The following is a 26,402-nucleotide window of genomic DNA, read 5'->3' as shown; positions in this document are numbered from 1 at the left end:
CTTGGATTTGAATCCAGGCTGACGGCCTCCAGAGCTAGTGTTCTTAATCATGTCTTATCTAACGAAGATAACCTGTTTTTAAAAAAAGCTCTTTCCAATGTTATGAGAAGTCTGTGTCTGTTTCTTATTTAAACTGATTCTTTATTATTTGCTTATTTTCTCTTACCAGACTCCGATATCAGCGATCTTACTAGCTTTTTCACAAACCGGAGCATAATGGTGACAGTGTTTAATGACAGTGACTATGTGTCTGCTGCCCCCCACAGTGCGGCTTTAAATGTGATGTATTCGGAAAAGGTAAGAGTAAAATATGTGAATGAAGACCTATTTGAAAGTTATAGGACATTAAGGTATTTTCTCTAAAATCAGTCGTTTGCTGATTTGACGTCATTAGTTGGAAATGAGAATTTACTTTTGGACATAGCTAGCTGTGTTTATCATGTGTTTTATGACCTGGTGGGTGAACAATATACAAAACTGTAAAAAATTTAATTTAATCTTTGTGTTATATTTCTGTTTAAAATACCAAAATATTTATAGACTCCAAACCAGGTTATCTTTATCCATCTATCTTTATCTGTTGAATATTATTTCTGTAATTTGTTGAATCAACTTTTAGTTAGTGAGGATTCTCTTGGTCTGTGAGAAGGCTTAGTACACAGTAGCAGTGTATTTATATATGGTATGTAATAGCACTCTCTTTTTTTAAATTGTAGGACTATGTTTTTACAGCTGTTTTCAACAGTACTATGGTTTGTTCTTTACCTGTATTGATGAATATTATCAGTAATTATTATCTTTATCATTTAAATGTGACCGAAAGCATCCAGGTCTGGAATACCCCATTCTTTCAAGTAAGCAAACTTTAAAAAGTGTGTGTGTGTGTGTGTGTGTGTGTGTGTGTGTGTGTGTGTGTAATAAAAGCCAGGTACTACTACAAAGGAAATCTGTAGATGTTTATCATGTGACAGTTCTTAGTCTTACTAAAGCTTGACTTGGGGATGCTTTACATCTGGGTTTAGGAGTGCCCAGTATTAGTTTGCTTCAGGGTCAAGGAAGTTCTGTCTTGGTACCGATAACTTTTTTAAAGCATAAGTATTTTTTGTATTAATCAGACAAGAAAAATTAAGATAACTTAAAAATGAGTATTGTTCATCTAAAATCTTACTGGGGTAGCGGAATAAACTTGAGAAGTTGCTCATACAGTCATTTTTCCTCTAGATAGGACTATTGGGTTATAAATGTGAAAATTAACTCTTCAGAAAAATAGTCAATATTTTTCTCTCACCCTTATGTTTTATTTTTCACATGTTGAAAAATAAATGGACAATTATCTTCTGTAATAGCATTTTTTACTTTCTATTGCTATACTTTTTTAACAGTTTTATTGAGATACACTTCATACACTATTAACTCATTTCAATCCAATGATTTTTATTATGTTCATAGAGTTCTGCATCCATCACTACATCAGTTCTAGATTTCATTCTCTCTCCCACCCTCCAGAAGACCCTTGTACCTGTTGAGGGCAGGGGTAATACAGTGCAATGGGTAGTTTGTATTTGGGGCACCAGCTGTTTACTTTAGTTGTCTGGAAAAGTTTCCTTCTCTACTTGGGTCTTTGGGACAGCAAGGGACCATTGAGGCCTGTGGGAGTTATAGCCCCCCCCTGCTGGGGAGAAGAAACTCCTGTTTCCATAGGAGGCTGAGCTTGTTCCCAAGTACAGCTTTTTCAAAAGGAAGAGGGCCCCCAAGATCCCAAATGGCTCATAGTCCCAGCAACCAGTGAGTGCATCAGAAATCATTCTGCCTGTTCATTGCATAGGACTACTGGTGGACATGTTAACTGCTTTTTCATGTACATTATTATTTTTAGTTAAATGGTAAAGCTTAATTTAAATGCCCTATTATTCTGTGTTGTAGATAAGAAAATGGAAATACAATGACTTGCTCAGAATTATTACTTACTAAGTGGCAGAGTTGGTCCTGTAACTCACAGCCTGCTAATTCTGCCACCTGTTTTTTCATATAGACTATGCCTAGGATAGATATCCTAATGTGTTTCTTCAGAGGTTTTGGTAGTCTTTTATTTAGAAAGTACTAAGATGATATAAAGTGATTCTCAGTTTCATTTCTTACTCTGTGATTGTCTTTCAGGAAATTACAGACATCGTTTTCAAAATTGAGCTGTATTTTCAAGCGGCTCTACTGGGAATCATTGTTACTGCAATGCCACCTTACTTTGCCATGGAAAATGCAGAGAATCATAAGGTAATGATTGAGTTAAAATTACAGGTAAAGTTTGTTAATAAGTCTCATACAGAACAATAACCTGCTCTGCATGAGTGCAAGACTTATATTTTAGGAGTAAGTAAATGGAGAATAAGCATATTTAATATAGTAATAGTAATAACTATCATTTATTAGTTGAGACCCTGTCACGCTTCAAAAGTTACATCCTTTAATCCTTACAAGATTGTGATATAAGTTTTATGTTACCGACTTTATTTATAGGTCAGGAAGTGGGGATGGGAGTGGTCATATCATGTGCCCATGTTGTCTCATCTCATTTGAGATGTTCTTATGTTCTTAACAGGTACACTAACCTGCCTCTGCCCCTTAACCTTTAATGGAATGTGTTAAATGTACAAGGTACTTAATTTTTGCTAAATGAAAAAAATAGGTAGATAATGATTGTGATCACCAGAGCGTAGGAAAAATTGCTATGTGTACCGAGGTTATTCGGTATTTTTTACTTTCTTTTCTCCTCCTTTCTCTTCTGTCCTCAAGCACATGGTGCTCTTGTATGGTCTCTTGGCTGTTCAAAGCCTTCCACCCTTCTACCCTGCTGACATTGTCCCTCTCTTACTCCTGTAATCAAAATTCTCATTTTCCACATGTCTTCTTAGTTCAGTGGAAGCAGAGTTGTCTAAATTAATTTACCCAGTGTGACAAATAATGAAGTCTCAGAGCAGACAATTACATATTTTAGTAATTTTCTTTAGTGGAAAAGTAATACATGAGTCTCAGGAGATATTTTAAAAATATATTCATTTTTTTTCTGTTATTTATATTCATTGTTCTAATTTAGAAAATGTAGGAAAGGGGCACCTGGGTGGCTCAGTCAGTTAAGAGTCTGCCTTCAACTCAGTTCATGATTCCAGGGTCCCGGGATCGAGCCCCGAGTGGCACTCCCTGCTCAGTGGGGAGTCTGCTTCTCCCTCTCCCTCAGCCCCTCCCCACCCCCGCTTGTGCGCTTGCTCTCTCTCTCTCAAATAAATAAATAAAATATTAAAAAAAAAATGTAGGAAAGCTGGGGTGTCTGGGTGGCTCAGTCGTTAAGCGTCTGCCTTCGGCTCAGGTTATGGTCCCAAGGTCCTGGGATCAAGCCCCATGTCAGGCTACCTGCTCAGCGGGAAGCCTCCTTCTCCCTCTCTCACTCCCCCTGCTTGTGTTCCCTCTCTTGCTGTGTCTCTCTCTGGCAAATAAATAAAATCTTTAAAAAAAACGTAGGAAAGCATAAGAAAATTAAAAAATACCCATAACACCACCACTGACATATAAAACTTACTAGACAATTGCACTTTTCTCTTTTGTTTCAACTTAAATGTTTTTTAACTCAAATTTTTATTTAGAGATAATTGTAGATTCATATTAGGTGTTAAATAATACAGTGAGATCCTCTGTATCCTACTCACTTCACCTCAGTAATATCTTGTAAAACTGTGGTATAATAGTAAAATCCTGGCATATTGACATTGATACGGTCAAGATAGAGAACAGTGGCTTCACCACAGAGATCCCTCCTATTGCCCTTTTCAAGCCCACACACCCACCCCCTCCCTGACCTCTGGCAACCACTAATCTATTCTCTATTTCTGTAATTTTGATATTTCAAGAATGTATATATGGAATCATAACTTATTTTTGGGAGGGATTAGATGTTTTCACTTAGGATAATTCCCTGGCGATTCATTTAATTGGTTTATATGTATCAGTAGTCCATTCTTTTTATTGCTGGGTAGTATTCCATGGTGTGGATCTGGATTGTTTCCAGTTCTTGACTATTATGAATAAAGCTGCTATGAACATTTGTGTACAGGTTTTTAATTTTTTATTATGTTAATCACCATACATTACATCATTAGTTTTTGATGTAGTGTTCCATGATTCATTATTTGCATATAACACCCAGTGCTCCATGCAGAACGTGCCCTCTTTAATACCCATCACCGGGCTAACCCATCCTCCCACCCCCCTCCCCTCTAGAACCCTCAGTTTGTTTTTCAGAGTCCATCGTCTCTTACAGTTCGGTTTTTGTGTGAACGTAAGTTTTCATTTCTCTGTGATAAATGCCCAAGAGTACCATTGCTGTGTCATATGGTGATTCCGTGTTTAGTTTTAAAAGAAATAGTCAAACAGTTTTCCAGAGTGGATATTCTGTTTTATGTTCCCACCAGCATTATATGAATGACAAAAGCATGGATGATCCAGAATAACTCTGTTTGATTGGGTTTATGTTTTCTTATATTGTTTATATTTTTGTTCTTATAATTCATTGAACACAAAAGTTGTCCATTTTTTATCACTTCTCTTCTTCTTAACTAATCTTTATATTCCATATTTCTGTTATCTCTATGGCTAGCTCTTTCTTATAATATATTTAATTATTAGGAGTATATGTTTTTATAGATGCCAAAAATCAACTGAGTAAATTTGTTAGGTATTTGGATTTATAAAAGATTTTTAAAATTTCAAATTATAATGAGAGGATGAGAGGGGAAAACTCAGCTCATTTAAGTTTACTGTTTGTATACATGAAAATGCTAATTACTTGTAGTAATAACAACTTATGTTTTTGTACTACACAGGAGGATATAAAAGGCTAAAAATGAATTATGAGTACAGAGTTTCACACTTCAGCTGAAAGCCTTATGTAAATCCCAAAGACACTTGGCAGTTTATTAGTGTTTTCATGAAAGGTTAATTTTTAAAAATGAGAATCTATTTTCTGTTTAGACATATCTTTCATCTACTTCCAGAGTTGTAAAAGCAACATTGTTTTGGCTGCTTATTGTTTGCACAGCTATAACTCCCATGACACCTTTTGCTTTATTTTAGTTTCGTGTTTCTTAATTCTACTGTATTCTGATTCTGAAAAATTTTGTCAAAATTGTTACATCTCAGAACTGAGCCAAATTAAAGACTATATGGAATTTATATTTAATTGTAGGAGGGTTTTTATTACCTAGAGACCTGGAATGTGACCTGTATTGTTTTGTTGATGTAAAATGAAGAGTTCCACAATAATTTGCTAGAGTTTTTTGTGTGTAAAGTGTTTACAATTATAATCAGTTTTCCCTCCTCCCTCTTTTTGTTTTGTAGATCAAAGCTTATACCCAACTTAAACTTTCAGGGCTTTTGCCATCTGCATATTGGATTGGACAAGCTATTGTTGATATCCCCTTATTTTTTCTCGTTCTTATTTTGATGCTAGGAAGTTTATTTGCATTTCATTATGGATTATATTTTTATGCTATAAAGTTCCTTTCTGTGGTAAGTTAACATTACTTGCACTCATGCTATTTATAAATGAAATGTTATTTTAAAAAACTAAGTATTTATAAACATGACAAGTGGTTCGTCAAGTAATTTGAATATTAATTTTTTATAGAAAGTAGAACCAGTATCTATTTTAATTATTGTATATGATACTGATAATGCAATTTATATTACTGTAAGTGGTTTTTTAAGAAACAACAACTAGCTATCATTATGAAATAATTCCTTGAGACTGAGGTGGTCTTTTCTGTAGACTGCATACTTGTATGTAATCAGGAATAATTGAACAGTCCTTCCTTAAAATGTCTTCCTTGTCTCTATGTCTGAAAATAATTTCACAAAGAAGCACTTTTATTCCATAATTTAAAATATCACTTAAAATACTAAGGAAGAGTATGGCTTACATTCGTGTTCACATGTATATGACTGATACTAGACCCTTCATGTGAATGATTTATATTAGGAAAAAGGGAAAATAGAACTAGGTGAGGTTGGGGTTACTGAAAGTAATTTTATCATTTTGCCAGAGATAATACTGACTTTACATATTAATTTCTGCTTTATAAATTAATAAATGTTTTTCTTAAATATTTACCAAATACACTGAATGCTGTATATTGAAATGGTAGCTAATAGTTGATTAAGAAGGATAAAGTTGTAACCAGCTAGTATACTTGTTTTTATAACATGATTAGAGACAGCTTTTCAACTGGCATAAAAAAGAACTACAGATAGTGTTCAGTGTAAATTACTTATTCAGGATTGTGTTAACAAGTAGTTAAAAGTATGAGTTTTACTGATTTAGGAAGAATGTGCATGGTAATTCCTCAAGTAACTACAATTTCAGTTTTTGGAGTGATTGAGCAATAAAATTTGAAGAATAATCATTCCTTAATATTTTGATACAACTGGTGTTTTGTATCATATATACTACTAGCTATTCATATTTTTACATAAAAATACACATTTCTGTTTTACAGGTTTTTTGCCTTATTGGTTATGTTCCATCAGTCATTCTGTTTACCTATGTTACCTCCTTCACTTTTAAAAAAATTTTAAATACCAAAGAGTTTTGGTCATTTATCTATTCTGTGGTAAGTCATGTTTTGTATTATTTCACCCCAGCTTTTCATAGTAGCTTACTTGAAAGTCATGAACTCTTTCAAGATTATGTTCAAAATGTTATTGTGTCTTTTCTAAGTACAGAACTTAGGTTGATGGCAGGCAGCACTTTTTATGTGTATATTTGTCTTCTGCATCATCCATTCCACAAAGGGATGGTACTGAAGGCATTTAAGAATCACCTGGCAAGGAGCCAGTGTCAAAACAGCTGGGCCTGGTGCTTCCCCGCTGAGTATCCTCTGTGCTTCCATGTTTCATTAGAGGATTGAAAACGTAATAAATGCTGAGGCACAAACTTACAAGTGAGTTTGTATGAAATTGCTGAATACTTTTTTACTTGTTTTCTCATTTTTTTCCTTTAGACAGCGTTGGCTTGCATTGTAATCACTGAAATAACGTTCTTTATGGGATACACAGTTACGGCTGTTCTTCATTATACCTTTTCCATAGTCATTCCAATCTATCCACTTCTAGGTTGTCTGATTTGTTTCATAAAGGTAGGTCTGTTACGTGTTTTAATATTTGTAAAGCATAAATACTGTCTAATCTTTGAGATCTTAGTTCTTTTTTTTTTTTAAAGATTTTATTTATTTGAGAGAGAGAGAGAGATAGCGAGAGAAAGAGCACGAGCAGCAGTTTAAGATTACTGTGAAATCTTTTCATGCATGTCTTTAAGCCGTAAAATCTCAAAGGAGGAGTATGTCCATTACCTGTTCTTTGATTCCCAAAAGTATGTACAGAAATTCCAAGTATGATCTGACTTCAGTCAGTATCTGTTTTGGGGGAGTTTTTCAGGGATTAAATAATGTATTGTGCTATAAAGGGATGAGAGAAAATAAAGTGTAAGAGACTTTTTTCCAAAGAAAATATAAAATGTTAGTTTAATTAAGCCTGGATAATTGAAAAAATTTGCATGTGATTAGAAAAAAATTAAATGATGAATTATTGATTTAGAATGATTACTGATTTAATTCTACACACTGACCCTTCCCTCCCCCCCACTTTTTTTTTTGCTTTGGTTTAATATGTTTAATTTATATATCCCCAGATAGAAATATTTTGGTGTGGGGAAGATCTTAATCTAAGTAGAAATCATAGCTATTAATATTAATAGCTAACTTATGTATAGAGAATACATGTTTGCTGAACAAAATGCATTTTAATCTAAATATTCCTACACATTGCAGCTATAAGAAAACTACTACTCAAAAAAAGAAAACTACTACTCACAACACTTCTGACATCAAATGTGTGGGTTTTTCCCTCACATAAAGCAGTTCTGATATTTAACTACCTGGAGTTAATGCAGACTCAGGGCTACCTTCAGGGTTCTCAGGGGTAAGCGCTCAGTCCCACAAGATCGCCCCCCTCCCTCCATTTCAGATGCCAGATCCAAGTAGTGGATCCGCAGGTAACCACTGCTTGTGTCTGATGTGGCTACAAATCCAGGGTTCCTATGACCCCTTGACAGGTTCAATAATTTGTTATAATGGCTTATAGAATTTAGGGAAACACTTTATGTACTTTTACCAGTTTATTATATTGCATATGCAAATAAGTAGATTAAGAGATAGGGAAGGCAAAGTCCAGAATGGTCCGAAGTACTGGAGCTTTTGTCCCTATGGAGTTTTGAGCGTGCCACTCTCCCAGCATGTGGATGTGGTCACCATCCTGGAAACTCTCCAAACCCTGTATTTACGGAGGATTTTATGGAGGTTCCATTACAGAGGCACAATGAGATTATTAGTCTTCAAGGCCCTTTCCCTTTTAGATGAGGCTGGAAGTTCCCATCTTCTAATTAATCACTTGGTTTGTCCCTGTCCTCTGTCTGTCCGTCCGTCCCTCCATCCGTCAGTTCCGTCTCCTCTGTAACATAAACTGTTTTGGTTGATTGGGCCTACTTTAAATAACAAAGGAGGCTCCTGTCACCTCTGTCACTCTCCAAGGGTGTTTAGGAGCTAGGAGCTATGTCCTGGGAACTGCGTCAAAGACCAAATACCATTGTGTCATCTTACCACAGCAGCATATCAATTTTCAAAAATTTTTGTCTTAGATTTCTTGGAAGAATATTCGAAAAAATGAGGACACCTATAATCCATGGGATAGGCTTTTGGTGGCTGTTATATCGGTAAGAAATAACAAAAATGTTGGCATTAGCATGCTACCTTAAGAGCAGTTTGGTTGTATGATTTTAACTCTCTTTTTAGTTTTTACCGTGTTGCATAAGAATGAAGGTGCCTCAAAAAGTCCAGTGTGTTAGTGCCATCCAATATGCATTTTGGTGGTAATACATTTATTGAATATGTCCATTTTAATATATTTGGCTCTCTTACGTTATTCTATTTAATTATAACTCTGGCTTCCTTAGAAACAAAAACAACTTTTTTCTCCTTTGATTATATTTTATGAAGCTGACAACAATGAACTTTACAGAGGTAGAAAAATATGTGAAGGATTATTTTACTAAAAATCTATGTTGGTTTCCATTAAAATTCTTAACTCATATGACATGTGAAGAAAATAATGATTATTTTGGTGATGGTAAGGAACCTGATGTATGTGGTCTTTGTTCTATTGATATAGGGGAAAAAAGATTGAGTCATGAGCTCTTATGTGTTCTTCTTGTAGCCTTACCTGCAGTGTGTACTCTGGATTTTCCTCTTACAGTACTATGAGAAAAAATATGGAGGCAGGTCAATAAGAAAGGATCCTTTTTTCAGGTCAGTTAATTTTTTAAAAAGTTTTAATGTTTTTTAGTAAGTTTACATAGTATATAATCTAGTCTTAGGTAATTTCCTTCACTCTCAAAAAAAACCTTACAGTCATCCATGGCCCCTCTCACGCATATCCCCAGCCCTGTATAACTGCTAAGCTGCTAATCTAGTTGCTATAGATCTGCCAATTCTGAACATTTATATAGATAGAACTTTACAATATATAGTCTTTTTGTGTCTGGCTTCTTTTACTTACCATAATGTTTTGAAGGTTCATGATGTAGCAATACTTCATTACTTTTTTCTTTTCTTAGTAATATTCCATTGCATGGAAATACCACACTTGACTTATCTTTTCATCAGTTGATGGACATTTGAGTTGTTTCTGTTCTTTGGCCATTATGAATAATGCTGCTGTGAACATATTATTAACCACTGTATTCTCCCCATATCCACTGACGACTTAGCATCTGGCTCTCCTTCTTTCTCCTGCTGTCATCTTGGGGGAGAATCAGCTTCCACTGAGATAACCTTTCTAACATCCTACTCCTCAGTTTCTGATTTTCTCCGCACTCATGACTTCTGTGTCCTTTGTGTCTCACGTGTTGATTTGGGTCAGAGCCCTGCCATCACTGCTCTTCACTTCATCTGTGTCCTGTAGTACCAGTAACACTTCATCTTTCCAGCTGTCTTATTTTATTAGTCTTTTTGGACTTTCCTGCTGTAGTTTCTACCCCTGAGTTTTTTCTGTTCTTCAAATGTATCCACTAATCACTGTTTTCACCTTTTCTCTATTCAGCTTCACTCACGTGATTCATCACTTTCACCCTCTTTCAGCACCCTCTATTCAACTTCTGTATTTCTTTGACGTGTCTGCTAAAACTCATAATTTTTGCTAAGTCTAGTTACAGGCTGGAGAAAATTAACATAGAAGTGCAGTTTGTTAATACCACGTATTTATCCTGCATAAACTCAGCTTTGTTTTAACACTTGTTACCCCATTTTCTTCCTCTTTTCGATAGTTATCCCAAACCTTCTTTGTATTCCTCAAATTCTCCAGTTCACCTCACCTCGTTTTCTACTTCTCAGTAGATGATCTTGCCATCTCTGAAAACAAAAGCACTTAATTAGAAATTTTTACAAATTTGTCCACCTCTTTCATCATTTTTGCCTTTTTCTAGTCCCAGAGGGAGAGACACCCCTTCTGTTATCCATGTCTTCATTTATTCTGTCAAGTTAAGGACGTTGCTCTGTCAATTTTATTTTCTCTTTCTCCACCTTTCCCCTTTGAATCTAAATAGGGTATTTTTCTCTGGGGAGGGATTTTGTATAAAACAAACTAATAGACATCGGAACTCCTAAATCTCATTTAAGCTTGAATCTCTCTAGCTCTTGTCCCGTATATCTTTTATTTCATAACCAAGAAGCTTCCACTCCCAGTTCCTCACCTCCCAGTCACTCCTTACGTCCCTGCAGTTTGGTCTCTGCACTTGCTTCTCTGCTCATGCTATTTTCATTAAGGTGACTAATGATTTCCTCTGTGTCTCCTGAAGTAGGCTTTGCTTATTCATCTCATCTGCTACTTTAGTGTGATTGACTTCTTCCTTCTTATACTTTTCTCTTGTTCCTTTGTTGTCCATAATGTCAACTCCTGTTTTACCTCTTTACCTCTCTTACACTTCAAAATTTCCTTTCAAAGCACTTTTTTCTCTGCCTACTTTTCTAGTGTTCCTGTGAGTTCTGAGTTCAGCCCTCTATATCCACTCTGCCCGGGACATGTCATTTATACCCAGACTGTAAATTCTTTGAGGGATGGATACATGCTTTTTAAAATCTTTTTGTGAAATAGTGCATGACACATACCAGTCATATAAGATGTTGAAAAATGAATGAATTCTGATAATATCATCAAATGGATCCATGAGTGAAAAATAGCTCTGTAATTCCACCTTTCAGAAATAAGATCACAGATCTCAGATTGGTGTATTTTTTCGGTCTTTTCTCCGTGGAGTGCTTGAATTTCTTACTCTGTTAGTTATTTGAAAATCTATTATCTTTATATATTTAGGACTCTTTCAACAAAGTCCAAAAATAGGAAGTATCCAGAACCACCGAACAATGAGGATGAAGATGAAGATGTCAAAGCTGAAAGACTGAAGGTCAAAGAGCTAATAAGTTGCCAGTGTTGTGAGGAGGTAATTTAGTCTTTATCGTAAGTCTTATTAAATGTGAAGTGATCAGTTCCTCATGTACAGGAATTAATCTGAAAAATACTTTTCTTTTCATATGAATCAATATGAAAAAAAGTCTTTGAAAAAATATTTGTCTACTTCTGAATAAGCCATTATTTCAGTCATAAATGGATATTTATTTACATAATACCTCTTATTAGTGAATATAGTTCATATGATATATGGACATGAATTATGGACAACCTGTCATTTCATGATAGGTATATCTGATTTATTATTCTCTTTTTAAATCCTATTTCCCTTATTAGAAGCCAGCCATTATGGTCAGCAATTTGCATAAAGAATATGAAGACAAGAAAGATTTTCTTCTTACAAGAAAAGTAAAGAAAGTGGCAACTAAATATGTCTCTTTCTGTGTGAAAAAAGGCTGGTATTTGTTTTTTCTTAAATAATTTTTCCAGAAGAGTTATTTCCATTTTTAGTTTGATTTATATATGATAATTTTTCTTTCAATTTCTTTAGGAGAGATCTTGGGGCTACTGGGTCCAAATGGTGCAGGCAAAAGCACAATTATCAATATTCTGGTTGGTGATATTGAACCAACTTCAGGCCAGGTATGATATATAAGGGTGTGGGAGATGCTGTGATTTACATTTTTAGTTAAAATAAATTTCTTAATGGCAGATTAGGATTTTATGTTTTTAGTATTAATTTTTAGTATAGCTTAATCAAGTTATTATCTTTTTGGTTATCTTTGAAAATAATGTACACAATAAAATTTTCACACATGCAGATGCACACATAGACAGTATTTCTGCTTTTATAATTATTACATGCATGGGTGATTTGCCTACCTACTTAATGGAAGACAATCTTATTTTTTTTATTTAAATGTTGTCAGTTAACATATAGTGCAATATTGGTTTCTGGAGTAGAATTCGGTGATTCGTCACATACATACAACACCTGGTGCTCATCACAAGTGCCCTCTTTAATACCCATCACCCATCTAGCCCATCCCCCCACCCACTTCCTTCCATCAACCCTCAGTTTGTTCTCTATCATTAAGAGTCACTTATAGCTTGTTTCCTTGTCTCCTTTTTTTCTTTTCCCCCTTCCCATATGTTTATTTGCTTTCTTTCCTGAATTCCACATATGAATGAGATCATACAGTAAATACTGTCTTTCTTTGACAGACTTATTTCACTTAGCATAATACACTCTAGCTTCATCCACATCATTGCTAATGACAAGATTTCATTCTTTTTGGTGGTTGAGTAATATTCCTGTGTGTGTGTGTGTGTGTGTGTGTGTGTGTATGTGTGTGTGTGTGTAGACACCACATCTTTATCCATTCATCAGTTGATGGACGTTTGGGCTCTCTCCATAGTTTGGCTGTTGTTAATGCCACTGTAAACATCAGGGTGCATGTACCCCTTCTAATCTATTTTTGTATCCTTTGGGTAAGTACTTAGTAGTACAATTGCTGGATTACAGTGTAGTTCTGTTTTTTACTTTTTGGGGAACCTCCAAACTGTTCTCCAGAGTGGCTGCACCAGTTTGCATTGGCACCAACAGCGCAAGAGGGTTCCTCTTTCTTGGCATCCTTGCCAACACCTGTTGTTTCTTGTGTTGTTAATTTTAGCCGTTCTGCCAGGTGTGAGGTGGCATCTCGTTGTGGTTTTGATTTGTATTTCCCTGATGGTGAGTGATGAGTGATGTTGAGCATCTTCCATAGTTTTCAGAGTACAGGTCTTTTACCTCTTTAGTTAGGTTTATTCCTATGTATCTTACTGTTTTTGGTGCAGTTGCAAATGGGATGGATTCCTTGATTTCCTTTTCTGCTGCTTTGTTATTGGTGTATAGAAATGCAACAGATTTCTGCACATTGATTTTATATCCTGCAACTTTGCTGAATTCATGTATGAGTTCTAGCAATGTTTTGGTGGAGTCTTTCAGGTTTTCTACATAGAGTGTCATGTCATCTGTAAATAGTGAAAGTTTGAATTCTTCCTTGCCAATTCGGATGCCTTTGATTTCTCTTTGTTGTCTGATTGCTGAGGTAAGACTTATGTTAAATAGTAGTGGTGAGAGTGGACATCCTTGTCTTGTTCCTGTCTGTAGGGGAAAGGCTCTCAGCTTCCCCATCGAGGATGACCTGTGGGTCTTTTGTATATGGCCTTTATACGAAGGCCATATTGAGGTATGTTCCATCTATCCTTACTTTTTGAGGGTTTTTATCAAGGAAAGATCTGTATTTTGTCAAATGCTTTTTCTGCATCTGACAGGATCATATGGTTCTTATAATGTGGTGTATCATGTTGATTGATTTGCGAATGTTCAACCACCCCTGCAGCCCAGGAATAAATCCCACTTGATCGTGGTGAATAATTCTTTTAATGTACTGTTGAATTCGATTCACTAGTATTTTATTGAGAATTTTTGCATCCATGTTCATGAGGGGTATTGGCCTGTAATTCTCCTTTTTAGTGGGGTCTTTGGTTTTGGAATCAAGGTAATGCTGGTTTCATAGAATGAGTTTGGAAGTTTTCCTTCGATTTCTATTTTTTGGAATAGTTTGAGGAGAATAGATATTAACTCTTCTTAAAATGTCTTGGAATCCATCCAGCCCTGGACTTTGTTTGTTGAGAGATTTTTGATTACTGATTCAGTTTCTTTGCTGGTTTTGGGTCTGTTCAAAATTTTTATTTCTTATTGTTTCAGTTTTGGCTTTGTTAGTTTGTAGGTATCTAGGAATTTGTCCATTTCTTCCGGGTTGCCCAGTTTGTTGGCATATACTTTTTCATAGCATTGTCTTATAATTGTTTGTATTTCTGTGGTGTTGGTTGTGATCTCTCCTCTTTCATTCATGATTTTATCTATTTGGGTCCTTTCTCTTTTCTTTTTGATAAGTCTGGCTAGAGGTTTATCAGTTTTATTAATTCTTTTGAAAAACCAGCTGTTAGTTTTGTTAATCCATTCTACTGGTTTTTTGTTTGTTTGTTTCTATATTGTTTATGTTCTAATCTTTATTATTTACCTTCTGCTGGCTTTAGGCTTTATTTGCTGTTCCTTTTCTAGCTCCTTCAGGCGTAAAGTTAGGTTGTATATTTGAGACTTTTCTTGCTTCTTGAGGTGGACCTGTATTGCAATATACTTCCCTCCTGGAACTGCTTTTGCTGCATCCCAAAGGTTTTGGACTGTCCTGTTTTCATTTTCATTTGCTTCCATGTATTTTTTTTTCTTCTTTAATTTCCTGGTTAACCCATTCATTCTTTAGTAGGATGTTCTTCAACCTCCATGTATTTGTGGTCTTTCCAAATTTTTCTTGTGGTTGACTTCAAGTTTCATAGCATCGTGGTCTAAAAATATGCATGGTATGATCTCAGTCTTTTTGTACTTGTTGAGGGTTGATTTGTGACCCAGTATGTGATCTGTTCTGGAGAATGTTCCATGGGTACTCGAAAAGAATGTGTATTCTTCTGCTTTAAGATGGATGAAATGTTCTGAATATATCTGTTAATCCATCTGGTCCAGTGTGTCACTGAAAGCCATTGTTTCCTTATTGATTTTCTGCTTACATGATCTGTCTATTGCTGTAAGTGGGGTGTTAAAGTCCCTACTCTTATTGTATTATTATCAATGAGTTTCTTTATATTTATTATTAACTGAATTGTGTATTTGGTTGCTCCCAAGTTGGGGGCATCAATATTTACAATTGTTAGATCTTCTTGATGGATAGACCCCTTAATTATGATATAATGTCCTTCTTCATCTCTTTTTACAGTCTTTGTTTTAAAATCTAGTTTGTCTGGGGTCCCTGGGTGGCACAGTCGTTAAGCGTCTGCCTTCGGCTCAGGTCATGATCCCAGGGTCCTGGGATCGAGCCCCGTATCGGGCTCCCTGCTCAGCAGGAAGCCTGTTTCTCCCTCTCCCACTCCCCCTGCTTGTATTCCTGCTGTCGCTGTCTCTCCCTCTGTCAAATAAATAAATTAAAATCTTTAAAAAAAATAAAATCCAGTTTGTCTGATGGAAGTGTGACTACTCCGGCTTTAGGTCTAAAATGAGTCTCTTGTAGGCAGCATATAGATGGATCTTGTTTTTTTGTGTGTGGGTGAACCTACAGCTTTATTGACACCTTTCAGTAAGCTCTTAATACTCATATTTTCATGGGTTCACTCCTTGTAATGAATTTGAGTTGTAGATAATCAACTTCCACAGAGAAATGTGTAGCCAAACCAAATTAAGAATAACCCATTCTGATACCCTTTGTCTTACAATTGAAGCGCTTAGTCTATTTACATTCAGAGTGATTACTGAAAGATAAGAATTTAGTGCCATTGTGTTACCTGTAAAATTGGTGTTTCTGGTGATGTTCTGTGGTCCTTTCTAGTCTTTGTTGCTTTTGCTCTTTTTTTTTTCCTCCACTCAAAGAGTCCACCTTAAAATTTCTTGCAGGGCTGGTTTAGTGGTCATGAACTAATAAAAGTAGTTTTTGTTTGTCTGGGAAACTCCTTTGTAAAAAAAAAGAGATTGATTTATTTACTTGAGAGAGAGAGAGAGTGGGGGAGGGGTAAAGGGAGAGAACCACCAAGCAGACTCCCCACCGCATGTGGAGCCCCATTCAGGGCTTGATCCCATGACCCCTGAGATCATGACCTGAGCCAAAAGCAAGAGTCAGATGCTCAACCAACTGAGCCACCCCGGTGCCCCTGTCTGGGAGACTCTTTATCTGTCCTTCTATTCTGAATAACAACCTGGATAAACAATTCTTGGCTGTATATTGTTCCCATTCAGCACGTTGAATATGTCCTTCCACTCCTTTCTGGCCTGCCAGGTTTCAGTGGACAGATCTGCTGCCAACCTGATCTGTAGAAGACAATCTTATTAACTTCAGGAGATATAGGAGCTAATATTGACCCTGCCATTAATTAGCCTTTGATTGTAAGCATATCACCACTTTGTGGAAACTTCACAAAACTGCTCTGATCCTGTCTTCTGCTGCTCTACCCCTTCCTTACTTTACACCAACCACACTGACCCATTGATTTCCTGGAAAATGCCAGGCACACTCTTCTCTGGGTTTTTGCCTTAACTGTTCCTTTTATAGGGTACTCCTTACCCTGTAAAAATCCAAATGATTAAATTTGCTTTACGTCCATGGCACCAATAGTGCCTTCCAGTGAGGTCCTTTGATCATCCTAGTTAAAATTGGAGTTTGCCTTTTCAATCAACCTGCATTCCTGATCGCCCTTTTGGGCCATGTCACTGAACTCTGACTTAGCTATGTATGTCCTTTCTTCATCAAAAGGAATAAAAATTTGACTTACTATTACCCTGGTTCTGGGAAAGAGTTTGAATTAATTCACTTACCACTTCTTCACAATGTAAATTAAGCCAAAAGTTATTTAAAATTGGTTTGTATTTCTGTAGGTATTTCTTGGAGATTATTCTCCAGAACCAACTGAAGATGATGATTCCATTAAGTATATGGGATACTGTCCTCAGATAAACCCACTGTGGCCAGATATTACATTGCGGGAACATTTTGAAATTTATGGAGCTGTGAAAGGAATGAGCTCAAGTGACATGAAAGAAGTCATAAATCGGTAAAATTAAAACCTTTTTATTACCCAGAGAAAGGTTGACATTTCACATTTTAAAAGTTTAATTTTTTTTTTTTTTTTTTTAAAGATTTTATTTGTTTATTTGACAGAGAGACAGCGAGAGAGAGAGTAGGGGGAGTGGGAGAGGGAGAAGCAGGCTTCCTGCCGAGCATGGAGCCCGATGCGGGGCTCGATCCCAGGACCCTGGGATCATGACCTGAGCCGAAGGCAGCCGCTTAACCGACTGAGCCACCCAGGCGCCCCTAAAAGTTTAATTTTTAAAAGCATTTTTTGTGATCATACTTTTAATAGAAAATGGTCATTACTTTTTCATATATTCTTTACAGAATAATGATAGTTATAAAAATAAAAAGGTAGTTTTTCTATTTTTAATTACAGGGTGAACATACCTATAAATGTCAAACGTAAAGTGATTCTTTTTATTAAGATAGTGATTTGTTTAAGATGATATAAATTGGGGGCGCCTGGGTGGCTCAGTCGTTAAGCGTCTGCCTTCGGCTCAGGTCATGATCCCAGGGTCCTGGGATGGAGCCCCGCATCGGGCTCCCTGCTCAGCAGGAAGCCTGCTTCTCCCTCTCCTACTCCCCCTGCTTGTGTTCCCTCTCTCGCTGTGTCTCTGTCAAATAAATAAATAAAATCTTTAAAAAAAAAAGAGATGTAAATTGGAGGTCTAATTATATAGTAAGTTCCAACTGAGTGTTCTAGAAAAAAAACTGTGAATGATCACAGTGAGTGATAATACAATCATTTTGTATTACCTATTTTGCAGGATAACAAATGCACTTGATTTAAAAGAACATCTTCAGAAAACTATAAAGAAACTACCTGCAGGAATCAAGCGAAAGGTACTTTTATTAACAGATATATGTGTGTCTTATTCATAGTTGAGAGCCTGATACTGTCTTCATAAAATTTCTTATGCAAAGCCTTATTAGTCCCCTCCACATTTTCTTTCTAACTAGTTGTGTTTTGCCCTGAGTATGCTGGGGAATCCTCACATTACCCTGCTAGATGAACCATCTACAGGTATGGATCCTAAAGCCAAACAGCACATGTGGTGAGTATGACATTAAAGATACTTGAGACATGGTATACTATTTCATACTTTAGAATAAAAGAATAGTTTGTTTTATTATCACTAATGGATTTATATTAGTTATATATATTGATTTAAAATCTTACACAAATGACAAAATAGTAATTAAAAATTAATTACTGTTGATACCTAGAGAATCTCATAAAATTTTATTTTATTTATTTTTAAGATTTTATTTATTTGAGAGAGAGAGAGACAGCAAGAGAGGGAAGAGAAGCAGGGGGAGTGGGAGAAGGAGAAGCAGGCTTCCTGCTGAGCAGAGAGCCTGACGAGGGGCTTGGTCCCAGGACCCTGAGATCATGACCTGAGCGGAAGGCAGATGCTTAACCGACTGAGCCACCCAGGCGCCCCTGCCATAAACTTAAACTTTATCATACTTTATACTTTCATGAAATATTAATAATATTTTATTTATTCCAGAATAAAAATAAATATATGAGTAATTATTAAGATAAAGAGTACTGCTGTCTGAATAGCTTTTTTTTTTTTAAGATTTTATTTATTTATTTATTAGAGAGCAAGTGAGAGAGAAACAGCATGAGAGGGGAGAGGGTCAGAGGGAGAAGCAGGCTCCCCGCTGAGCAGGGAGCCCGATGTGGAACTCGATCCCAGGACTCAGGGATCATGACCTGAGCCGAAGGCAGTCGCTTAACCAACTGAGCCACCCAGGTGCCCTGAATGGCTTTTAAAAGATTTTTTCCTAGTCATTTAACATAAATTCTAATTCTCATAACATTGGCTTGAGTTTATGTTGGAACACCTAGGAATTCATGGTGCTAGTTAGTTGACCAACTCTTTGAGCCTACATTTCCATGTCTATAAAATGTGAGGTGTGGGGTAGAAGCATATTAAGTTTTCCCTATGATTTTATGGCTATTTTAGTTATAACATGAAAGAGCATCAAATTTTATAATTTATTTTTTAATGCATAGAAACATTTGAAGTCATGGAATTTCTGTTTATTTGACAAACTTTCAAAAATAGAGGAAAAGAAGTTAAAAGAATCGTAGTTGGGCAGTATGTGATAACTATAGCAATAGATATTGATAAATTTTAATTAACCAAATAGTTAGATTTTCATTAATATTCAGATGCTTTACTCTGTTTATTTTACATATGTATTATAGGCGAGCAATTCGAACTGCATTTAAAAACAAAAAGCGGGCTGCTATTCTGACCACTCATTATATGGAGGAAGCAGAAGCTGTCTGTGACCGGGTAGCCGTCATGGTATCTGGGCAGTTAAGGTAAATGTCTCAAAGGCATGCCGTTGGGGGAAGGGGTTGAATAATCATTTCAGAAACTTAACAATAATAAATTTAAATGCCAAAAAAAAGTGTCCTTACTTGAGTTTTTGACTATTAGCTTTCTGTAGAATTACTTGGAAATGTGTTAGTTTATTTCTAAGAAATGGCTAGCTAATTTGCATTTGTAATTAGTTTAATGGTTCAACAACTTGGAATGTTGTTTTTCATGCATGATATTTGTTATTTTAAAAAATTGCTAGGCATTGTATTGGGTTGTAATCCAAAGTATAAAATAAATATATTCGTAATTCAAGTTCATACTCTTATAAATAAATGGTTGAATAAATAAAATAAATGTGGGAGGAGAGCAAATTTTCCTTATGGTAAGATTCCAAACAGTATATGTAGATACTGCTCCCTCTGGGAGGGTAGGGTAATTCTCCACTTCCTAAGTGTAGTCTGAATTTAGCCAGTCCCTTCTAATGTATGGAAGGAGGACGATAGTAACTTCACTGAAGAGCAGCGTTGTGTGGATATCATGTACCCCTGATAGGATGTCATAGGAAAGGTACTTCAGCTCCGTGGCATTTCCTCCAAAACCCCTAACCCCAGTCTAATGAGAAAACTGTCAGACTACTCCAAATTGAGAGACATTCTGCCAAAACACTTGACAAATTCCTAAAACTGTCAAAGGTAAAAAAGGAAGGAAAGAGTAAGAAACTATCACAGACCCGTGGGGGCTAAGTGCAGTGTGTATCCTGGATAGATCCTGGAACAGAAAAAGGACATTAGTGAAAAACTGGTGAAATCCAAATAAAGTCAAATATGAAGTTAATAGTAATATACCAGTGTTCGTTTCTTAATTTTGACAAATGCGCCATGGTTATATAAGATCATAATATTAGGGAAACTAAAACTGGGTGAGGGGTATATGGAGTCTCTCTGTATTATATTTGCAACTTCTCTATACATTTAAAAGTATCCCATCAAACATTTAATTTAAATCATTCTTTGAGAAATCATTCTTTGAAGCTGTCAAGTCATTTTATGTCTGAGCTTTCTTTTAAAAATCACTACAGATGTATTGGGACTGTCCAGCATCTGAAGAGTAAATTTGGAAAAGGCTACTTTTTGGAAATAAAGTTAAAGGAGTGGATAGAAAACCTAGAAGTAGACCGCCTTCAAAGAGAAATTCAGTATATTTTCCCAAATGCAAGCCGTCAGGAGAGGTAAAGATTTTAATAATTTAGTTATATTTTTTTGTAGAGCAATAATCGTAAAAATTGGTGACTGCATTAAGGATTAGAAAAAAAAGGTCTGTTAATATCACCAGTATTGGACTAATAACATAGTCTGATAACTGGAGTTTTATATCTAACTTAGTGTTAGATCTTGCAATATTCAATAGTATTTAAACTTTTAAAAGTTCTCATATCAGTAGTAATGAGAGAGTTATTTTGCATGGAATATTTTAAGATTTAAAACAATTTTTTTCTAAATATGTATCAAAATAAGTTGTTGGAGTTTAATTTTGAACTTTAAATAAAGTTTGAACTTTAGCTTTAGAACATATTAGTAGTCATTCTTAAATTTTTCTATATTTTATCTGTTTCCAGTTTTTCTTCTATTTTGGCTTATAAGATTCCTAAGGAAGATGTTCCATCTCTTTCACAATCTTTTTCTAAGTTGGAAGAAGGTAAGATTTGAAAAACATTGTAAGGTAGCTTTCAATTTATAAAAGAATTTTATTTTCAAGTTTAGAAATTGGGACTGTTTATTGTGGAAGCTATTGTAAATAAAAAGATAACCTTTTATTAATTTAATGTAAGACATAGGATAAATACTAACACTGTAGAGGTTTAGTAGGTCAGCTATATTATAGTGTAAATCTTTTACTATTTTAGTTGACATCACCATGGTTTTTCACATTGCATCTGTAAGAAAGTTCAGTTTAATTAGCACTCAGTGGTTCATTTCAGAAGTGAGAGCATTGAGTTTCCAGAACCCTTACTTGGTATCAGGCCCTAGAAGTAACAATGGTAGCAGGACTTCAGTGGCAGCAGAAGAGGGGAGAGGAAAATCCATAGTGTAGGGATGTGGACATTCCTAAAAGCTTAAAGAAGCTTATTGAAACTTGACATATTTTAAAATAAATGGTTGGTAGGATAAAGATATTCTGGTAGCAAGTCATGAGAGGTAAGCTCCTGGATGGAACAGGTATTCATACTCAAGTTGTTTTATGGAATTTATAAACTATGAAACAACCTAATAAAGCTTGGGGAGAATTTCACTACAGGAATGAATAGGAAGCCAGAAAATTTGAGGTTAGAATAGATTGCAAAAGGATCTGAAATAAACTTAAAAAAAGTATATGGCCATAAGAACTAATCCAGAATCTAGTTCAAGAAGTTCAGAACAGGCTGTAATGGAAATTGGGGAAGGGAAGATAGGGAGCAGGGAGCCAAAGAAGTCATGAGAAAAGGCATAGTAAGGAAGACAGAGGAGGGTAAACAGGAGATGCTTGGAAAGGGCAAGGTGAGGGAAGTAAGGCTGCAGATAGGGTGCCTCAGGGAACAAAGATAGAGGAAAGGAGCATGTTTTGGCAGCTTCAAATTTAAATGAGTTGATTACAGAATTTTTTTTTTTAAACAGGTTGTTAGCCATTTAGTAGTTACTGCCATTTTTATTCTTTAGAAATATTAATAAGTTAAATATTGTTTTCATATTTTAATAGCTAAACATACTTTTGCCATTGAAGAATATAGCTTTTCTCAAGCAACATTGGAACAGGTACTATAAAGTTAAATTTTTAAAAGTTTTTTTATAGAAGAAAGTGATATCTAATTGTTTAGATTTATTTATTTATTTATTTATTTATTTATTTATTTATTTAAAGATTTTATTTATTTATTTGAGAAAAAGAGAATGAGAGAGAGAACATGAGAGGGGGGAGGGTCAGAGGGAGAAGCAGACTCCCTGCCGAGCAGGGAGCCCGATGCGGGACTTGATCCAGGGACTCCAGGATCATGACCTGAGCCGAAGGCAGTCGCCTAACCAACTGAGCCACCCAGGCGCCCCTATTTATTTATTTTTAAAGATTTATTTGAGAGAGAGAAAATGTGTGCGAGTGAGGGGAGGTGAAGAGGGGGAGGGGAAGCAGACTCCCCGCTGAGAGTGGAGCCACATGGGGCTTGGCTGATCTCAGGACACTGAGATCATGACCTGAGCTGAAACCAAGAGTTGGAAGCTTAACCAACTGAGCCACGCAGGTGCCCCTAATTATTTAGATTTATACTGGAGAGGGAGGGTGTTTATGAACCAGAGACAAATTGTTATACAATATGCCTAAACTTTGTATAATCTTAAACAACTTTAGGCTCTCCATTTGCTTATTTTGAAAAACTCAATATTGTTTCTTTAGTAAAGAAAATGGGTGTTTTTGATGTTATTTCATATATCTGAAGTTACATTGCTAAATATTTATAAATTATTTTTTATAACTGCTACTTATATATTTATCAAAAAACAATCTGTTAATCCTTATAGCATTCAACTTTGTATGTGATTAAAGGAGGTTATTCTGTTTAAATAATATTAATGCCAACATATCTCTTGATAGTTGAATGGTTAATGTATGTAGATGTAGCCTTACAGTGTTTTTTATTTAATTAAAAATTATTTGAGATAATTACAATACAGAATACTGTATTCATTTATTTACTTTCATTTAGGTTTTTGTAGAACTCACTAAAGAACAAGAGGAAGAAGATAGCAGTTGTGGAACTTTAAACAGCACACTTTGGTGGGAAAGAACACAGGAAGACAGAGTAGTGTTTTGAAGCAGTTCAGTCTGCTTACTGAATTTATTTATTTTAACTCTGGCTTAAAAGGTGTATTATTTGAGTGGTAACTGAAGAACCATGAAAGCACTTGGGATTTTCCTAAGTTCCTTGATTGAAATGCTGTGGTTTTGTGTTTTGCTTTTCTTTAAATAAAACTTGTATATAAAAAATTGAAACTGCATGTTTGTACATGAAGTATATTGAACTGTAGTCTGTATGTGAGGTCGAATATTTGCTTTCTTACCTTTCAAAAACAGTGCTTTTAAATTTATGATTTAAAGAAATAGTGATAGAATAATTTTATCTTTAACGGTTATCTTTATTTTTAAATTTAAACCATCTTGTTACGTAAGTATGTGATATCCCAGTCTAAACAAAAAGAACTAATACATAAATAATACATAGAAAAGAAATATAAAGCAAAAGTTTCTTGCTTCTCCTTTTCAATTTCTAAAGAAACTCTGAGAGGAGGTTGCATCCCAGAAAGCAATAAATACCAGGTAGTCTTCGTGAAGGTAGAGTTTGCAGGTGACATCTGCTAGGTGGCACTCATTCATCATCATAAATGAAATGAGACCCTGTTCTATTAGGTGATGTTAGACATAGGGGATTTAGATCTTTGAAGAAACATTTCTTTTGCTTACAATAAAATTCACAGGTTTTTAAATTATAATATAATTAAAGGAAGACTTTGTCTAGAGTCTTATTATGTAATAGCCTGATTGCGGTTAGAATGACATCATCTACACAGTTGGAAGAATCGGCCATACCTTTTCCTGTACCCCTCATGGAATATATAAATTTTTTTTGTCATCTTTCTCCCAAAGGGCACGTTATATTATAGAATAAAATAATTTGTTGGGTAATCATTTTTGTTGGTAAACTTTATTTGAATCTCTCCTTTATAGTTTAAAGTTTGTGTAGATTTACTTAGTAACTCACTTCAGATTCACTTTGGAACATGGTGGGAGATAAATAAACCTTTGGGGATTAAGTTAAGGATTAGAAGTAAACTATACGTAATTCACTTTAATGAGAAACCAGAATTTTACTGTCAGAGTTGAAGTAAGGTTATGGTTAATGTAATCTTGGAAATACTTCCTTGTAGAACCCATGTGTGGACTATAGGTAAAATGTAATATAAATAATACCAGCTGACATTCTATTTCAACCAGATGAATGAAAGTTATTAACTCGCAAAGACAAATATGTTGGGAGTGTGATTTTTGCATTATAAAGAGTCGGAAAAAACAACAGCAACAACAGAAGAATTTGGTACTGAGTTACTTTAAATAGCCAAATCCTTTACTGAAATACTGTTAACTCTTTAACTTAGGTAAACTTAATGAACTTTTTTTTTTTTTTTAAAGATTTTATTTATTTGACAGAGACACAGCGAGAGAGGGAACACAAGCAGGGGGAGTGGGAGAGGGAGAAGCAGGCTTCCTGCGGAGCAGGGAGCCCGACGCGGGGCTCGATCCCAGGACCCTGGGATCATGACCTGAGCTGAAGGCAGATGCTTAACGACTGAGCCACCCAGGCGCCCCAACTTAATGAACTTTTAACACTACTGTGTAATAAAACATCTGTGGTTTTAGGCTCTAGCAGCTGATTTAAAATAGCATTCCTTTCTGAGCAAGGTCCATGACTGATACTTTCCCCCCATTGTTTTGGCAGCTGCTGCACACATTCCTAAAGATACCTACTTTTCCAGCTATCTCTGATAGCTTGTCAGTCAGAGATAATCTGATCTAATCTGTCGCTCATCTAAATGAGCTGTTTTACGGTCTGTGCTTGGATTTTACAACCCACAGCTAAGTTATTTCTCCTTGTAAGATTTAGTTGGCACTAGTTTTTAATGTTCTGTCAGCAGCTAACAGCCACTTGCCTCATAATACCAAGCTTTTGGATTCTTCACCTGAGAATCTCACTTCTACATCTTTAGTAATAAAATTGTGACTTTTACTGAACTTTAGTACTGCATAATGAATACAACTCAAGATGCATTTGAAAGAAAATCTTTACCTTTGTAGATAATTAAATAGCACATTGCATCTTGTAAAGCAAGTCACGGCTAAATGGTGCCATAAATTTAAAGAGATACCTTTCAGTATCTAGTATTCATATAAATACCCAGGGGCTTCTTTTTTGGGGTATGTTTTCATAGCCGTGTGTTGCCTGGAGTACTTAAACTCAGTGTAAGAAACAAAGCGATCTCGGACAGTCACTGAAAAGGTAGTTTCTTAGGACCTGACTATACTGAGGAAAATATGTTATTTTAAATAGAGCTTTGCTAACCGAGAACATTACCTGCTTCTGCACAATGATTCACTGTACATCTGTGAATGAACATGTGACCAACGTAAAGGGAAGTGAAAGTTGAGGTTGTGCTGAGTAGTTGTAATCATGTTCTTATCCATTATGTTTGTTCAGTTACTGGACTATTGTGCTCCTGTAAGCAATCTTTTTAAAGACACTTGAATTATTTTTTTTTTAGTTTTTACATAGAGTGAATATATTTTGATCATGAATTAAATTATATGTAGGAATATTCCATTTTTACAGTAGTAAAATCTTTCCTAATCAGAAGTTTAAGTTTTTAGAGTTCTTATTTAAATTCCAGAAGTATAATTTAACTAATACTTAGGAAAGCAAGGGTAATTGGGGTGAAGAAAAGGAGACAAAAAGTCAAATAGGAAGTTTATCTTTATTTACAGTGGACAGTTCATGTTTTTGAACACATTTTATTTCAAAATGTCTTAAATTACTGATCTTAAAATTTTTTCTATACCAATAATAAATATAAATACATACATTAGGCAAAAGTTGGAAAAAACAGCACCACCTAGTTTATACTTTCTGCCTACAATCAAATTTTAAAAGTAAAGCCTGGATTTTACTGAGTGACTCTGGTTACTGACTGATAAGGCGAACCTCTGTCTGCAGCTGTTAGGAACCAAGCAGATGGTAACAATGAAAACACTATGTGAGTGTACTTTA

At 35.4% G+C, this 26,402-nt stretch overlaps 1 protein-coding gene across 4 annotated transcripts in view; it reads left to right on the top strand.

Moving 5' to 3' along the window:
* ABCA5 (ATP binding cassette subfamily A member 5) overlaps nucleotides 1–24,271 on the top strand; it is a 126,435-nt gene extending 102,164 nt beyond the window's left edge. For all 4 annotated transcript variants that reach the window (XM_078066011.1, XM_078066012.1, XM_036075599.2 and 1 more), the window contains 19 exons: nucleotides 170–297; nucleotides 717–854; nucleotides 2,158–2,271; nucleotides 5,386–5,556; nucleotides 6,543–6,656; nucleotides 7,047–7,181; nucleotides 8,738–8,812; nucleotides 9,313–9,404; nucleotides 11,467–11,593; nucleotides 11,899–12,016; nucleotides 12,113–12,204; nucleotides 17,024–17,199; nucleotides 17,987–18,062; nucleotides 18,180–18,274; nucleotides 19,441–19,560; nucleotides 20,640–20,789; nucleotides 21,177–21,256; nucleotides 22,295–22,350; nucleotides 23,292–24,271. In XM_078066011.1, the coding sequence (XP_077922137.1) occupies nucleotides 170–297; nucleotides 717–854; nucleotides 2,158–2,271; nucleotides 5,386–5,556; nucleotides 6,543–6,656; nucleotides 7,047–7,181; nucleotides 8,738–8,812; nucleotides 9,313–9,404; nucleotides 11,467–11,593; nucleotides 11,899–12,016; nucleotides 12,113–12,204; nucleotides 17,024–17,199; nucleotides 17,987–18,062; nucleotides 18,180–18,274; nucleotides 19,441–19,560; nucleotides 20,640–20,789; nucleotides 21,177–21,256; nucleotides 22,295–22,350; nucleotides 23,292–23,399 (2,165 nt within the window). In that variant the 3' untranslated portion in view covers nucleotides 23,400–24,271. The remainder of the gene's footprint in view (nucleotides 1–169; nucleotides 298–716; nucleotides 855–2,157; nucleotides 2,272–5,385; nucleotides 5,557–6,542; nucleotides 6,657–7,046; nucleotides 7,182–8,737; nucleotides 8,813–9,312; nucleotides 9,405–11,466; nucleotides 11,594–11,898; nucleotides 12,017–12,112; nucleotides 12,205–17,023; nucleotides 17,200–17,986; nucleotides 18,063–18,179; nucleotides 18,275–19,440; nucleotides 19,561–20,639; nucleotides 20,790–21,176; nucleotides 21,257–22,294; nucleotides 22,351–23,291) is intronic.
* The last annotated feature ends 2,131 nt before the right edge of the window (nucleotides 24,272–26,402 follow it).

This window comes from Halichoerus grypus, chromosome 2, assembly GCF_964656455.1.
Source record: "Halichoerus grypus chromosome 2, mHalGry1.hap1.1, whole genome shotgun sequence".
In the NCBI taxonomy this organism is placed as follows: Eukaryota; Metazoa; Chordata; class Mammalia; order Carnivora; family Phocidae; genus Halichoerus; species Halichoerus grypus.
The sequence above is the reverse complement of the archived record's forward strand: the minus strand, read 5'-3'. Positions and strand labels throughout refer to the sequence as shown.